The sequence below is a fragment of the Xenopus tropicalis genome, chromosome 2 (genome assembly GCF_000004195.4).
Source record: "Xenopus tropicalis strain Nigerian chromosome 2, UCB_Xtro_10.0, whole genome shotgun sequence".
Lineage (NCBI taxonomy): Eukaryota > Metazoa > Chordata > Amphibia > Anura > Pipidae > Xenopus > Xenopus tropicalis.
Window position 1 is genome coordinate 77769284 of NC_030678.2, and position 16995 is coordinate 77786278.

Genomic DNA, 16995 nt, shown 5'->3' on the forward strand with positions numbered 1-16995 from the left:
ATTTGTAATGACAATAGAATGACTTTTGTGGGGAAATTTGATAAGAAAAGCCGGAAAATAGAAAATGTGATTAGAAAGTACTGGCCCATATTACAATCAGATACAAAACATGGCAGTTTATTCAGCAAGCTTCCTAGGTTTGCGTATAAAAGAGGTTCGTCTCTTAAGGACATCTTATGTCCAACACAATCATTTAGTACAAAGACATTGTTTGAAGGCAAACCTAAGATAGGCACTTTTCCATGTATGGAATGCAATTGCTGCAGTTCCATTATTAAGGGGTCTAACATACACCATCCACTAAGTGGAGTGGAAATCCCTTTAAAAGCATATGCCACTTGTAAGAGCAAGTTTGTGATATATGTATTAAAGTGCCCGTGCGGAATGCTATACGTGGGAAAAACCTTCCGTCCGGTTAATACACGTATAAAAGAGCATAAGAACTATATTCGGAATTTTAAGAAGGATTCTTACACGGATACATCTGTGTCACGGCACTTTATTGATAATAAGCACAGTGCCTGTCAGTTAAAATGGAAAGTGTTGGAGGTGGTACAAAAACCTGTAAGAGGTGGGGATTGGAAGAAGCTGCTATTACAAAGAGAGGCTAGGTGGATAAGGCGCCTAGACTGTGTCATGCCCAGAGGTATGAATGAACAATATAGTTTACTCTGTTTCCTGTAGGTTCAATTATGTATTGTCCACTCTATTTTTTCAGGTGAATAAAGTTAGCCTGCTAGTCGTTGCGAAACACGGATTTCCTGCTGTATAAAAATAAAAAAATTGGTATGGGTGAGTCACCTATTACAGGAGATAGAGATATATAATAAGGCCGGCCTGTTAAAAGTAATACTTCATTAGTAACTTTTTGCATATTTTGCAGCTTATTGTATCCATTTCGTAACAATAATTTTTACGTAAATGATTTGAAAATGTTGCATTTAAACATGTATAGGCAATTTCAATATATAAAGGATTACATTACCCTGGATAGGCCCTGTATGGGCAGTTTCCTATCATTGGTGTGGTTAGACACGTGTAAACGTGCAGTGGCCCCCAGGAGTGTTTCTTGTGGATTCGGTTCAACTGGACCTCCCTTCCTCTTTTATGGAACTGTTTTTAATGGATTTCCAAGGACATTGGATCAACACTTACGGACTTAGTATTTGGACTGTATGCTTTATTCACTTTGCACTTGTTTTTGATTATCTTATAAATTATTACCTTTTATGCTATTTTAACAAACCTAAACAAATCTATGCACATTGTGGCATTATTTATGCTAATTGCTGCACTATCACTTTAATGTTAATGTATAATGAAACATTACCATATTTAACTATAGCATTTTTTACACAAGGTATATTATATAATGACCCTTCACTTATGTTTAACTTGTTAACTTATTATACTATCACTTTAAGAAAGTTTCCTGAAATGCTGTGTGCTTGGTGGGTCATAGGTCAATTTGGCTTTAAATGAGATCACATGGTTATGGTCTTTGTACACTTGATAAAGGGTATTAACCCGAAACATGTCGTGTTACCACTACCCATAATAAATGTTTTGCAGTTAATCTGCTGGAGCTTTTTTTTCCTATTTTTGGATTTTTGCTTATATTCTCCATTTGCTACCTGAAGTGTTTTTATCCCCATTGCTGCCCATCAACATCTCCGGGACAGAGGAAAGGTGGGTGAGATTTTTCCCTATAGGGATGTTTGGGGAGACCTGTGAATTCAGGATGGTCCCTGTGCCATCTGGAGGGGTTTCGAAAATACATTGAGTACATTTGTCATTGGCCATGGTATTGTGGCATGAGGAGCCTCAGTAGGGCCAATGCCTCAAAGGACCCCGGTGCTGCAGTTTCAAGCATGTGCACGTAGCCCAGATGACAGAAATAAAGTTTAAGGTCTGCTAGTAATAGGCCACCTTTAGTAGTAGGTGCTTGTAATGCTTTGAAACCAATACAGGTGTGTGCACCTGCCCAAAGAAAACCCTGGATTTTTTTTTATTTAGATGGTTAAACAATTGTGCATGGGGTGGGGGTGATTTGTGAATGAAGTTTATAAATTATGGGAGAAATACCAATTTGAGCAAGTTGATCCTGCCTGGGAGGGAAAGAAGGAGATGCCATACCTGTGTCACTTTTGGCAGGAGGTTCAATGTCTCAAATATAGAAAGATCTTTGCAGACCTTTATTCCTAGGATACCATTTGGAAATTCTCAATGAGTAATTTGGGAGTGTCAGGAAGAGGGTCTATGGGGAAGATGACTAATTTACTTTTATTCATTTGTAGTCTAGAGAACATTTCAAATTTTGAGTCCAATTGCAATATTGCTTTCAGCTCCGTATTTGATTTTGCTAAGTGAATAAGTACGTCGTTGACGTATAAAGAGATCTTATCATTAATAGTGTTTAGTCTCAACCCTTTGATCATTTGGGAAGCTCCAACTTTGATTGGGTAAAGATTCTTTCAAATTTCAAGAACAACAACATAATTTGCAAACTCAGCCTTACTTAATCAGCAACAATTAAATCACGGCACTTCAAATTAGGAACTCCATGCACAATCACGATTCATAATAAATATTTGTTTATAAAATATTTATGTAAAAAAATAAAAAACATTGCCTTTCTAATTATAACTTATACTAATTTGCTATAGGACATCAGATTAAAAAGAGTGAGAAATAAATGTTTCAAATAAGTCATTCTTAGAGTTCACATCATACAGGTTTATGTTCAGTTGCACAGATGTAGGTTGTGAACTTTCAGTTGCAAGCTGTTGGTTGCTCTTAAGTAGTCTCTATCTTATAACTTGCAATCTCTACCCTCCATGTATTTCATTGCAGTGTGAGGTTGTCGTCTTAACAGTGTGTCTCCCATATCCTCGTCACGTGGCTGGTCATATATGGTGGAGATAAAGTGCGTTTGTTTCTTCTTTGGTGGACAAAATGTCTGCAACTTTTCACCATGGTAACTGTCAGAAAAAAACGTTGTAATTAGCAAAGTACCTATTCAGCCATCACTACAGTCATTATGGCAAATTTTCCTTACTTACCCCAAGCCTCTTTTGCATTTAGGGTTTTGTCCCTCGTTTTCCAAGGCTTCTGCCATCCCTGCTCCACTAGCTCCAAGTCCACTGCCCTCTGTCCAACCTTGACGCTTCATTACCTTGCGCCCAAAGCCCTGAATAAAGAAAATAATGATTTTATAAATTATACATACACTCATGAGGAAGAACATGAAAATGTTGTGGCAGTAAACAATTCATTTTTAAATGTAAAGAGTGCATTTTTCCCCAATACCCAGATCAATATTTTTTGAATAGGGGGTCCACTGCACTTTTAACACACCAGTTTAACCTTTTTAGTGCCACAGGACGTAGAATCTACGTCCTGGGTACTAAAGGACCTAAGTGCCACAGAACGTAGATTCTACGTCCTGGGGCACTTCCGGGTTTGGGAGCGGAGAAGCGGCTTTTCAAGCCGCTCCTTCGCTCCCCGCTCGTTCCCCAGCCTCCAGACAACAGTCAGAGGTGGGGAACGAGTGGCCCCTGGGGCGCGATCGCCCAGGGGCCACATAAGAAAAGGCAGGCACGTGAAATCCATTCCTGGATTATCGCCTTCTGCCTTTCTCTGCTCCCCCCCCTGCTGGCCCCCCTCCTTCCTGCTGCAGATACTCACTCTGGAACGGCTGCGTGTGTGTCTCCCTGCAGATCCACGATCTCCTACACAGGTAAGTGGCAAAAACACACAAAAACACACATACACACACATAATACACTAATACACACTTATACTCACATTTACACACAAACACATACATTTTAGGGGAGTTGGGAGATTTCAAACATTCACAACACTTACACTTACACACACTTACTTGCATACATGCACACAAAACACATTTTACCTAATGTACACACACACTTACACACTTATGTAATTTTGTAATTTTTTTTTTTTTTCTAATCGCATCGTTTTTATTCCTGCCTGAAAAAAATGTTTTATTGCCATTGCGGATAGTGTATTCGCTAACCGCACTGCGCAATATCTTTTGTGTATTATTTTGGTGTTTCTACTACATTTTCTGTGATTTTGGTGGATTTTGGGGTATTTTACTGCATGTTTAGCTATTTTATAGCATTTTCAGTTATGCATAGTTCTTGTTCGCTTGATTTTCAGAAATGTCACAAAAACCGTTCTGTTTAGCATAGCTTTGTAGTTTGGTAGTTTGTAGTAGAAAGATGTATGTACCCATTTTTGTTTTGTCAGAATGTGTACTTTCGGAAAATATATGGTTTTCTAGGGTTTCCTTACTGTTAGGGGGTCGTATGGCACATAATACACATACGGGGTGCAAAAACTGCATGAGCCGAAGCATCTTATGTGAAAATTCATATGCACTATTTTTACTTGGGTGCCCCTGTACCCCACATAGTTTGGTAAATCTATGCATATAGGGCATCAAACTGTTCAGTAGACCCCTGGCGTTCATATTTAGAATGTTTTATGTTGATACGGTACAAAATGTGGGGGTACATAATGGGGTAAAATGCAAGCTTTGTGACAATTTTCAGAAATGTCAAAAAAATCTTTCTGTTTAGCATAGCTTTGTAGTTTTGTAGTTTGCAGTAGAAAGATGTATTTACCCATTTTTGTTTTGTCAGATTGTGTACTTTCGGAAAATGTATAGTTTTCTAGGGTCTCCTTACTGTTAGTGGGTCTTATGCCGCATAATGCACATGCCGGTAGCTTATATTGCAGTGTATACACTTTGTATGCACTAACTTCCTTTTGGGGTCTCTAAATGCCAGATACATCGGTGATCCTATGCACAATGGGCATCAAACTGTTCAGCGGACCCTTGGCTTTCATATTTAGGGTCTGTTCTTTTGGTACCTAATGTTATGTGGGAGATAAGGTGCTTGAAAGTCGAAGATTTGATGTGTTTTTCAGGTATTTCACCAAAACTAGCAATTTTGGGAAAGCACTGCGACTCTGTAGTTTGGAGTAGAAAGACATGGGTACCAATTTTGAATTCGCCCGAATGTGTACTTTCCAAAAATATATGGTTTTGGGGGGTCAATGTATTTTTTTGTGTTTTTACCCCACAGAAAATGCAGTAAACGTGTTGAATTTTCAGTAGCTAAAGAGACCTCTGGGGCAATCTCTATGCACTAACTTCCTTATGGGGTCTCTAAATGCCAGATACAGTGCTGATCCTATGCACAATGGGCATCAAACTGTTCAGCGGACCCTTGGCTTTCATATTTAGGGTGTGTTTTCTTGGTACCTAATGTTATGTGGGAGATAAGGTGCTTGAAAGTGGAAGATTTTATGTGATTTTCAGGTATTTCACCAAAACTAGCAATTTTGGGAAAGCACTGCGACTCTGTAGTTTGGAGTAGAAAGACATGGGTACCAATTTTGAATTTGCCCGAATGTGTACTTTCCAAAAATATATGGTTTTGGGGGGTCAATGTATTTTTTTGGGTTTTTACCCCACAGAAAATGCAGTAAACGTGTTGAATTTTCAGTAGCTATAGAGACCTCTGGGGCAATCTCTATGCACTAACTTCCTTATGGAGTCTCTAAATGCCAGATACAGTGCTGATCCTATGCACAATGGGCATCAAACTGTTCAGCGGACCCTTGGCTTTCATATTTAGGGTGTGTTTTCTTGGTACCTAATGTTATGTGGGAGATAAGGTGCTTGAAAGTGAAAGATTTGAGGTGATTTTCAGGTATTTCACCAAAACTAGCAATTTTGGGAAAGCACTGCGACTCTGTAGTTTGGAGTAGAAAGACATGGGTACCAATTTTGAATTCGCCCGAATGTGTACTTTGCAAAAATATATGGTTTTGGGGGGTCAATGTATTTTTTTGTGTTTTTACCCCACAGAAAATGCAGTAAATGTGTTGAATTTTCAGTAGCTAAAGAGATCTCCTGGGTAATTTGTATGCACTAACTTCTTTATGGGGTCTCTAAATGCCAGATACATTGGTGATCCTATGCACAATGGGCATCAAACTGTTCAGCGGACCCTTGGCTTTCATATTTAGGGTGTGTTCTTTTGGTACCTAATGTTATGTGGGAGATAAGGTGCTTGAAAGTCGAAGATTTGATGTGTTTTTCAGGTATTTCACCAAAACTTGCAATTTTGGGAAAGCACTGCGACTCTGTAGTTTGGAGTAGAAAGACATGGGTACCAATTTTGAATTCGCCCGAATGTGTACTTTCCAAAAATATATGGTTTTGGGGGGTCAAAGTATTTTTTTGTGTTTTTACCCCACAGAAAATGCAGTAAACGTGTTGAATTTTCAGTAGCTAAAGAGACCCCTGGGGCAATCTCTATGCACTGACATCCTTATGGGGTCTCTAAATGCCAGATACAGTGCTGATCCTATGCACAATGGGCATCAAACTGTTCAGCGGACCCTTGGCTTTCATATTTAGGGTGTGTTTTCTTTGTACCTAATGTTATGTGGGAGATATGGTGCTTGAAAGTGGAAGATTTGATGTGATTTTCAGGTATTTCACCAAAACTAGCAATTTTGGGAAAGAACTGCGACTCTGTAGTTTGGAGTAGAAAGACATGGGTACCAATTTTGAATTCGCCCGAATGTGTACTTTCCAAAAATATATGGTTTTGGGGGGTCAATGTATTTTTTTGGGTTTTTACCCCACAGAAAATGCAGTAAACGTGTTGAATTTTCAGTAGCTAAAGAGATCTCCTGGGCAATTTGTATGTACTAACTTCCTTTTGGGGTCTCTAAATTCCAGATACATTGGTGATCCTATGCACAATGGGCATCAAACTGTTCAGTGGACCCCTGGCTTTCATATTTAGGGTGTGTTTTCTTCGTACCTAATGTTATGTGGGAGATAAGGTGCTTGAAAATGGAAGATTTGAGGTGATTTTTTAGAATTTTCATAATTTTTTATAGAAAATGCTAAATTCAGTAAAGCATTGCCGTTTGGTACTTAGGAGTTGGAAGACATAGTTACCCATTTCGGATTCGTCAGAATGTGTAGTTTTCAAAAATGTATGGTTTCCTGGGGTAAACCTAATATTCCAGGATTTTTGGCTTTGGAATGTAAAGTATGCCGTATTCTGCTGTAATGCTTTGAAAATTTAGTAATTTACTGCTGGGAGTTTTTGATCTATAGAAGTCAGAAATCTCAATAAAACTATACATATCAGGTATTGGCACGTTCGGGAGACATGAGGCTTTCCAAATCAGTTGAATTTTTGTCCATAAAATAAAATGTGTTTCTGGTATAAATCCTTATATCATGAAAAATAGCATTTTTTCTTTTTTTTTTTGTATTTCAAGCTCTAAATCTTGTTCCAGAAGTGGAAATACACAAAAACTCAGGTAGATTTGGAAAGCTCATGTTCTCCTGAAAAAAACAATATATAGTTTGCCTACCTAAACTTAACCCTGCCCCCAGTAAAAGCCCCTACATTGAGAGAGCACAGAATGTTTACAAAACGTCTGGCACTGGGGGGAACTGAAATGACGAATTCGGCTGGCACTTAAAGGGTTAAGTCATGTGAATTATGTTTGCATATACAGCATGTGGACCAGGGGTCCCCGACCATTCTTACTCGTGAGCCAGAGTCAAATGTAAAAAGACTTGGAGAGCAACTCAAGCATCATAAAAGTTTATGGAGGTGCCAAACAAAGACTAAGATTGGCTTTTAGGTATCCTCTATGCACACTATCCGCTTACAGGAGGCTTTATTTGGTAGTACATCTTGTTTTTATTCAAACAAAACTTGCCACCAAGTCCGGAATTAAAGCAACATCCTTATATGATGTCACGCATTGTACTGGCAGCAGACTCTACTCCTATTGGCTGTGTCTCCAGTCAGTCTGACATTGCTTCCTGTGCCTGTGACAGACCGCTGCAAATCTAACATAACAGTATGTTATATTTGTGATATGCTGAGCCTGTTTGCCTATGCCTTTGCAAGGGAGAAGTTAACCAATGACCTTTCAGTTTATGCGACTTGTGCACAAGCAACCAATGAACTGGTCCAGTAGGAAAAAAGGGCAAAGCCTGGACATGATGGTATAAGCATATAGGAAGTTCTCAGTGTGTCAGGTTCAAAATAGGCCACTCCCATCCTTTCAGAAAACTCTCTGAAAAGAGACAGAAGAAGGGCTGATTTAACAGGTATAAAAAGTAGCTTTTAAAGTGGCCTTTTTACTTTATGGAAAATGTATTTTCTAACACTCTGAGAGCACTGTTGGTGGTTTAAAATGATTTGGACATTAAAGGGAGTGGTTTTAATCTGAAACAGGTGTCTCACAAAAAAAGTGTTCTTTTTTTTATATTTGCACATTTTATTATTCTTATTATTAAGAATCCAGTCCATTCTTATAATGTAAGCATCCAGCAGTCTGTGTGCATCCATTCACCGATAGCATAAAATATGTCCATCCTAATAATAGTAGTATCAAGTGTCACAGAAGTGTAAAATAAAATCATCACGTTTTACAATTACAATAGAAAACTTTTAATCAATAGACAACTTTATGAATTTTAGAACAAAGAAACTACAATTATTAAATCAACTATTGACAGGCGCTACCTTAGTAAGATCAATTCAGATTTCAAGATGCTCGCTGATTTACCCCCAGAGGAAAAAAAAAAACAAACGTCAACATGTCAACATAAACAGGTGTATGTAGATAAATTCCTGCAACTTTTGGTAGCTGATCTGCCCTCCTTTTTAAAAGATACTATGTACATCTTGCAGGTGGTGTAAAGTATCCAGTGGGAGGAGATCATGATTTTAGGCACATTGGATGTACTGCATCCCTCTACACCTGCATCCCTCATAAAGAGGGGGTGGAAAGTGGTAAGTTCTTTTTAACCAATTTTAGTAATCTGAGTTTAAAACAGCTGGAATTTATATTGGAGTATATTGAATTCATTCTTTCTCATAACTATTTTGTTTTCAATAACCAGTTTTTTTGAGCAAATGATTGTAATGGTGATAGGTAACACCTCTGAGTTTTGCCAATCTGTACATGGATTTATTTGAAACATCATTATATAAAAACTTCCAACCCTCAGCAGATTTTGTGGTGTATTAGTTTGGAAAGGAGATGAGGAGGACTTTTTTCAATGGTGTGAATGTAAATATTTTTAATCTACGTTTTACCCATACAGTTTCTAGGACATAGTTGTTCTTCTTAGACTTGGTGTTGTTTGTTGTTAATGGCACTTTAAATCGTTCAGTTCCAACTCCTATTTGCATCCTAAAAGTATGCATCCATGCAAATAGGATGCATACTGCCCATTTGGGCAGTTTTTAAGACTTGTGAGTATGTGGTGAGAGACCAAGGGCCACATTATTAAGGCCAAAAAAGAGAATATAAAAGAAAAAATTCCATCTTTTATTATGTATTTTTCTACAGCATTTCAAGTATATGTAAAAAAAAAAATCTTTAATAAGCATTGGCATCTACTAACAGCTGATTCATCAAGTTTTCTTGATTGACGGTGACAAATTTACAGCTTTTTTTTTTAGACAGGGAAAGCTTAGAAGAGATTTTGTCTCAAGTACTACTACGGGGGTCTACCTGCACTTGTAATTTTCAGTATACAGGGAAAACAAATGATTTTAAAGGGATTCTGTTCTTTTTATTTCTAAATTACTGTCACGGTCGGCACCCAATACCAGAGCTAGTGCCAAGCACCCTGGTCTCAGCTCGTGCTTCACCAGTAGCGTGACCGCCTTTGGCTTCGGGAGGAGCCCTCCGCTACTCGGATGCCACCTGGACTTATACGAGAGGTGCAAAGCAGGAGTTCTGGCTAGCAATGGGGCACGACTGTAGAAAGTCAGTTAGGCCAAAGATCACGGTACGAATAGGGTAAAACAAGGTCGTCGTCAGGCAGGCTAGGTCGGGGCGGGCAGCAATCAAGGGTAGTCAGACAGGCAAGGGTCAAAACCGGGTAATCAATACAGCAGGATGAGACGAAATCGTAGTCAAAGTACAAGCCGGGGTCAGATATGGATAATCAGAATAGTCAGGAGCAAGCCGGGTCAAAACACAGGAAGGCAACAAGGCAGGATACAGAAACGAAGTGCACAAGGCTCAGAAAAGCACCAGGATCAAATCCTATCACGGGCAACAAAATGTAAACAACCGTCCCTTTAAATACCTTTGAATTTCGCGCCATTGCGCGCTGACGTCATCACGCCAGCGCGCATGCGCCTTTAAATGCGGAAGCGCGCGTGCGCGCGCCCACTATAAGGAAGCCGGCGCATGAAGAGGACGGCGCGGCGGGCGTCCCCGCTGACGGCGGCGCGGCGGGCGTCCCCGCCGTGCCGGTAAGGCACATTTTGTTACAATTACACTGTTTACATAGCAAATTTTATATAGCAAATAATTCATTAAACTGTTGAAAATGTTATTCTTGGACCAACAAATACATTTTTATTTTAGTTGTAATATTGGTGTGCAGGCAGCTATTTAAAGTTGGCCATACATGGGCCGATCGTAACTGCCGATATCGATTCGGCAGCTTATCGGCCCGTGTAGGGGAAACAACGACTGGCCTGCCCAACCGATATCTGGCCTGAAATCAGCTAGATATCGATCGGGCAGGTTAAAAAAATTCAGTCGGATTGGGGACCGCATTGGCTAGTTGATGCGGTCCCCAAAGAGACTACGCCTATTCCAGTCATTATAATTCGATCGTTACGATCGTTTGGCCCCAGGGCTAAACGACCGAATTAGCCTAAATTCCCCCGATATCGCCCATCCCTTGGTGGGGATATCGGGAGAAGATCTGCTCACTTGGAAACCTCGCCAGGAGCGGATCTTTATGTGTATGGCCACCTTTAGTGCAATTTCGTTGATTATGAGCTTTCAGAAGGAGCCAACGCTACACATTAGAACTGCTGAATAAACTGACTGAGAACAGAAATGGCAGGGTAAATGCTTCTTAAAATAATTGGCAGCTATAGGAAGGGTTTTTTTTTTTTTCTTCTTTTAAATAACTGCTTAAGATTATAAAATCTGAATCGGTTATTGATTGGCTATGGTAGGAAGGGAGGTGTCACCATGGTACATCATGGTAGCTTTAGTCTTTTGATCTGCAGTTCTTTCAAACTTTTGGTCTTCATACCACATTTATGCCAACTATTCACAGTACTGCCTAGCAGTCTTTGTATTTTTTTATGTTATTTATGGTTCTTAGGCATGTCTCATATGATTTGTGTAGTAACAGATATGAATATGATTTTATTCGGGACAAATTTACCAACAGTGATGCTGTTGGATTTGGCTCTACTGTTTAGAATAACATTGTCAGTTTATTAAAAATGCACTGTTAAGGCTAATAAAAAGGAAATCAGAAATTACCAGACAGTTCTGTGAAACCATAATGGCACAAGCCAGCACCAATCTCTAACCTTGGTATGTTTTTCAAATCCTCCAACACTGTAGCCCACATCTGCAGTCGCTAAGCCATCACGCCTCCTAGTCTCAAGACGCATCTTCAAGTAGTCCCTGGCATCTTTATCTCCACCATCTTCCTCATAATAGCCACTCATATCTACATCCCAGTCATCAGCAGTTTGTTCATCAAAATCTAAATAATTAGAACACAATTGTGAGAGCAGAGAACTGCAAGTTAACAAAACCAAGATAATGAACACTTTAGTAAAGGTACCTCCCTTCCCCAGCTGTCTCTTTAGTATTAACAAACTCATGGACGATCATGTGTTTAAAAAAAGTTGTTTAAAAAAAAAAAAAAAAAAAAAATGTGGACAGGTTTCCTGTGCAGGAAACTTAGGGCCACTTTGGAAAATGGGAAAACAAAGCAACACCTATGCATTCCACTGGCGATTCACTTTATTCCCAGTAGGAATGGCAATAGTTGCCCACAGTAGCCAAGACTTAACTGCAGGGACTAATCTGCTATTGTGCTATTGTACTTACTGCTTAGCCATCGACCGTTTCATTTTTTATTCTAAAATGATCAAAGGTAATGTTTCAACAATATTTCAGATTTTACAGAATAATAAAAAATTGGCTATATGCCAATATTCAATATTTTGTATAGGCACAAATCAGATCCTATATTTTGTGTACCTTTCCTGGATCCCTGGAAATTTTTGAAATAAATAAATGAAGTAAGAACTACTAAAATGAACAAACTGGTAAAAAAAAAAAGAAAGTAAGACGTGAAGAAGGGAAACGCACAACGGACAAAAAAAAAAACAAAAAAACGAAGCTCACCTCCTTCCTGTTCCTGCCACACCTGGGCATCAGTATAGAATACAAGACCGGAACCACCTTTTTCCCACTTCAGTTCAATCTCCTCTTCATACAAACGTTCTTTTATCCGGTCTTGTGTGGTTACATCTTCATGCAAAGCTTCATGCCTTTCCCACTCCTCACATGTGTCATCATCCTAGAATCAAATTACAAAAATCACTTTGTAACTGTTGATGCCTAAAGGTGGCCATACACGAGGCGATTTCGCTCGTTGTGCGATGAACGATTATATCGACAAACGATCGTATGGCGATCGAGTTCCCATACGATATGCCATCCACGGGCAACGATAATTCGGGAAAGATTTTGTCGCATCATTATCGTAAAATACCTACGATCGTACATCTACGTACGATCGATGTCGTTGACTTCCGCTGCTGGCAATCGTGACATGCGCAGAGAACAATCGTTGAAAGACAAATGTCTGACACTCACACCAACTGGCAGATTTTATCGTTAAACGACCAAAATTTTTAAACCTGGCCGATCGATTTTGGGGACGATAATGTCGGCTCGTTTAGTGGGCGACGATCGTTCGTACACCACCAACTATACGATAACTTAACGATAGCATCGGATCGTTCGGGAATCGGTCGTTTGTAAGTAAAAAATCGGTCCGTGTATGGCCACCTTAAGTCATTAGCAAGAAAGGAGAGGAGAGAAATCATCATACGTTATTCATTTGAGCTGCAAAGCATAGATGCACACAAACTTTTTATCAGTGTGTAGTAAAACTGCCTCAAAGGGCTATCCATATTACAAACAATTCTGTCACTGTAAAAGTAGCTCTGTATATTAAACAGAACGTTGCATTTGATTTGGGCCCCCATATGGCAAATGAGAATGAAACTGTCAGCATCACCATGTAAAGCCATGGCTATTGACCAGAGAAAACAAAACGTGAAAAGTCACTGACTGCACTCACAGGGAGAACTACTTTCTGGTGATGCATTTATTATTTAACAATTTAAGAGATTGTCCAACATTCTATTGCATATGTGTACTCGGCAAAGATTAATTTTGTAAAACCACTGCTTCCTTAGTTCCTTCATTCTGGCTTTTTGCACAAATATAGGTGTTAAATGAATTAATGGATGGTATGGTTAAACTAAAAGCAACATATTGAGGTGGAAAGGGGGCAGATAAGTAAAAGACAGAATTTGTTAGGGCAAAAGATTTGTAGCCAGTGTTAAAAAATTGCTACTGCTAACTACAAATCTCCCCGAAAATGCCTCCTCATTGTCTAACATTGGGAACGCTGTGAGTAGGGAGACAATTTCCCACAATTATGCCAATCTTAGTCTATGGAAGGACATTTTTGGGAAGATTTGTAGCTAGTGGTAGTAATACTTTAAAGGAACAGTAACACCAAAAAATGAAAGTGTATAAAAATAATTAATATATTATGTACTATTGCCCTGCACTGGTAAAAGTTGTGTGTTTGCTTCATAAACACTACTACAGTTTATATAAATACCCTGCTGTGTAGCCATGGGGGCAGCCATTTAAATTGAAAAAATGAGAAAAGGCACAGGTTACTAAGCAGCTAACAGATAAGTAGCATAGATTCCCATTGTATTCTACACAGTAATCTGTTATCTTCTTATGTAACCTGTGCCTTTTCTCCTTTTTTCAATTTGAATGGCTGCCCCCATGGCTACACAGCAGCTATTTCTATTAACTACAGTAGTCTTTCTGAGGCAAACACACAACTTTTACCAGTGCAGGGCAACAGTACATTATATTTTAATTATTTTAAAACTTTTTTATTTTTTAGTGTTACTGTTCCTTTAAGGCTGGCTACAAATCTCCATGTGTGTCACTGCCCTTAGAATAAGTATGTATAATTTATACCAACTCACATCATCTGAATGGGAGAGCTCCTCCTGTTCCATTTCAGCCTGTTTAACTCTGTCTCTGATATTAACACTTTCAGTAATCTCCTGTCCACTGGCAGTATACACTCCTTCTTGGCACTCTATTGTCTCTGTTCCTGAATAGCTGAAGGGCACCTTGGCATAACGCTTGCCATTGCTAGGAAAGCACAGACCCAGCTTGGTGATGACCTTAGGAGGAAGTCGACAGGAACGGATGAGCTGCAGGAAGACTTTGAGAGGAGTACCAACATTCCCCTGTGGCATCATTGCAGGAGGATTCATCTCAGACATCCTGTTTAGCTCTGTAGCAGTCACTAGCTGTTCTTCTTTTGCTCCTGGGTCACGAGTTGCAAACTGTTCTTTTCTCGTTTTGTAGGGGAAGTCCTTGGTGTCTGTGGATATTTTATAAAATTGGCTATATTATCTAAGTTATAAATTAGGGGATACAAAACAAACAAGTGGCTTGGTTTTCAAAAGATTTCTAGCGTACAGTGCTCCAAGCTTGTAGTGGTGAACTGCAACTCTCAAAATCCTCCTTTTTCTATACTAAAAGTTGCTTTGAGCCTCAACATTCATGAGAATGCTGCCATGATTTACAGATGTCAGATGTCAAGAGGTGGCACTTCTACTAGACTGTGATGTAAGGGGCTGCCATCAGCCAACAGGGCACCAGTATTCAACTGATATCTGTAGTTAAGAAACAGATGGAGACCTACAAGGTTAAAATCACTGGCAAAGGGTTTGTATAGAGGGGAATTATCCTCCGACTTTACACTGTAGTGCATAGGCCAATGCCACAGTTTGGGATTTGGCCAAGATTCAACCTTTTTCAGCAGGATTTGGATTCAGCCAAATCCATGCACCTGGCCCAACCAAATCCAAATGCTTAAAATCATGTAACTTTTTCAAACACAGAAGTTGAACATTTTTTTATCTTTTAACCCTTCTGTGGCCTAATTTGCATATGGTTCGGTATTCGGCTATATCTTTTACGAAGAATTTGAGGTTTGGCTGAATCCCAAAATACTAGACTCTGTGCATCCCTAGTATATTATCAGGTGGTCCTTTGTGATTATCTTTACCTCCTGATATCAGTAATACTAAACACCTCCTGATATCAGTTGTGATAGAAAAATTGTTGTCTATTTTGCTCTCCTAGAGAACACTCTTGAAAGTCACTTAAAAAGCTGGTCATACACGTACCGATGATATTGCACAAAACCTTCTTTCATACAATATTTAGTGCGTGTATGGCGGCTTGACGAGGCGACCGATATCGCAAAAGGCTGATTAAAAGTTATTGATTGTGCGCCATTGAAGGCGACCGATAACGGAAAATTTACGTTCAGGGCTGAATCGGCAGAAGGAAGTAGAATTTCTATTGTTTTTACCATATCTGATGATTCAGTCCTGAAGGTCTGTGGAGAGTGGGAAAGAACTTTCGTGCGATCATTGAAATTGCTACGTGTATGGCCACCTTTAGAGATTAGTCGCCCACGGTAACGAAGATTTGTTGCGGGGCGACTAATCTCCCCGTATGTCACTGCCCTTAGGGTGAGATATGGATAAATAAAACTTACTTGCTATCTAAATATGCCTGGAACAGTGGCTGAATGCCTGATGCACTGATATTTTAATTTATCTAAAACATTTTTATGAGCAGGGCCCTGACCAAAGGTTATACCTCCAAGGAGTCTTGAACTGAAAAAAAAAATCTGACAACCTTTCACTCATGTGTGATGTGTTCTGCAGGAGCGCTGCCAGAACAGAGACGACTGGTTCATCCCATGGCAAAGCTGCCAGTCTACATTTAAAATAGCTTCTGCATGGGCAGATTCAAAAACTGTAATGCCAATGACAACATTTAAAAAATCGAAAAATCACCAAGAAATGACACATATGGAAGATAGTAAAACTTAAAGAGGGTACACAGTCCTACACCCACCACAAAATATACTCTAGGGGGCAGAATTAACAATGAAACACATTCATTTGTGCCAGAAAATAGTGAGTGAATTTTAGTCAAGTCTGGGAAAAAAAAAGACAAGTCTCCTTGTGGAAATATGACAATGTTTCACAAAAGTACTGTATGTTATTACAGTGATAATGGTTGACTTGAGAGCGAGTGAAAGCAAAAGTCAACACAATGGTATGAAAACAGACATTTCCAATCGTTCAATATCACCCAGTTGCTCAGGCCCCTAAATCAATCACGGGGGTACCCTAACTTGTTTATTTGTACCTTCCATCGGACCAACACGAACTTTCCGAACCAAGCATCTACCAGGGACTTGATTTCCTTCCTTATCCAGCCACGGTTTCATATTGTACATTTCCAGGAAACTGCGGGATCGCTCCGGTTTGACGGTAACCGGACAACAGCAAGTACCCGAATTCTCTCCCCGCCGCTCTGGTCGGTGCCTGAAATGAAAACACACAAAGCCATCGCTCTCTGTGAACTGACTGAAATAGTGGCGAAGCTGGGCAGAGCGGAACGAACGAGGAATTCCATACACAACAAAAACAACTGAAGCACCACTTGGATCCGTCATCTTGGCAGTGGGGTAGTTCCGGTCTTTACTTTCCACCATCTTGCTACAGGAAATTACAGTCCATAACGCCCCGCCATCTTAGAAGAGGAAAACTACACCTAGTTTACCGGCACGTCACCACGTGGAGTGGTTAAAAACTACAATGGACTTAGTATATAATCGGCAAAAAGTAACATATTACAATAAATTATAAAACGTGTCCCAACTCTGGTATTCGGTACATGTTGTTTGTTGCGCATGCTCGACTGGTGCCC

At 39.6% G+C, this 16995-nt stretch overlaps 1 protein-coding gene across 1 annotated transcript; it reads right to left on the bottom strand.

The window, feature by feature from the left end:
* Positions 1-2577: 2577 nt before the first annotated feature.
* Positions 2578-16760, bottom strand: gpatch3 (G-patch domain containing 3). Its single transcript, NM_001126999.1, is given in 6 exon segments — positions 2578-2981; positions 3063-3190; positions 11445-11623; positions 12274-12448; positions 14175-14581; positions 16432-16760. Coding segments are annotated over 6 exon segments (1368 nt in total). The 5' UTR covers positions 16742-16760; the 3' UTR covers positions 2578-2812.
* Between the last annotated feature and the right edge of the window lie 235 nt (positions 16761-16995).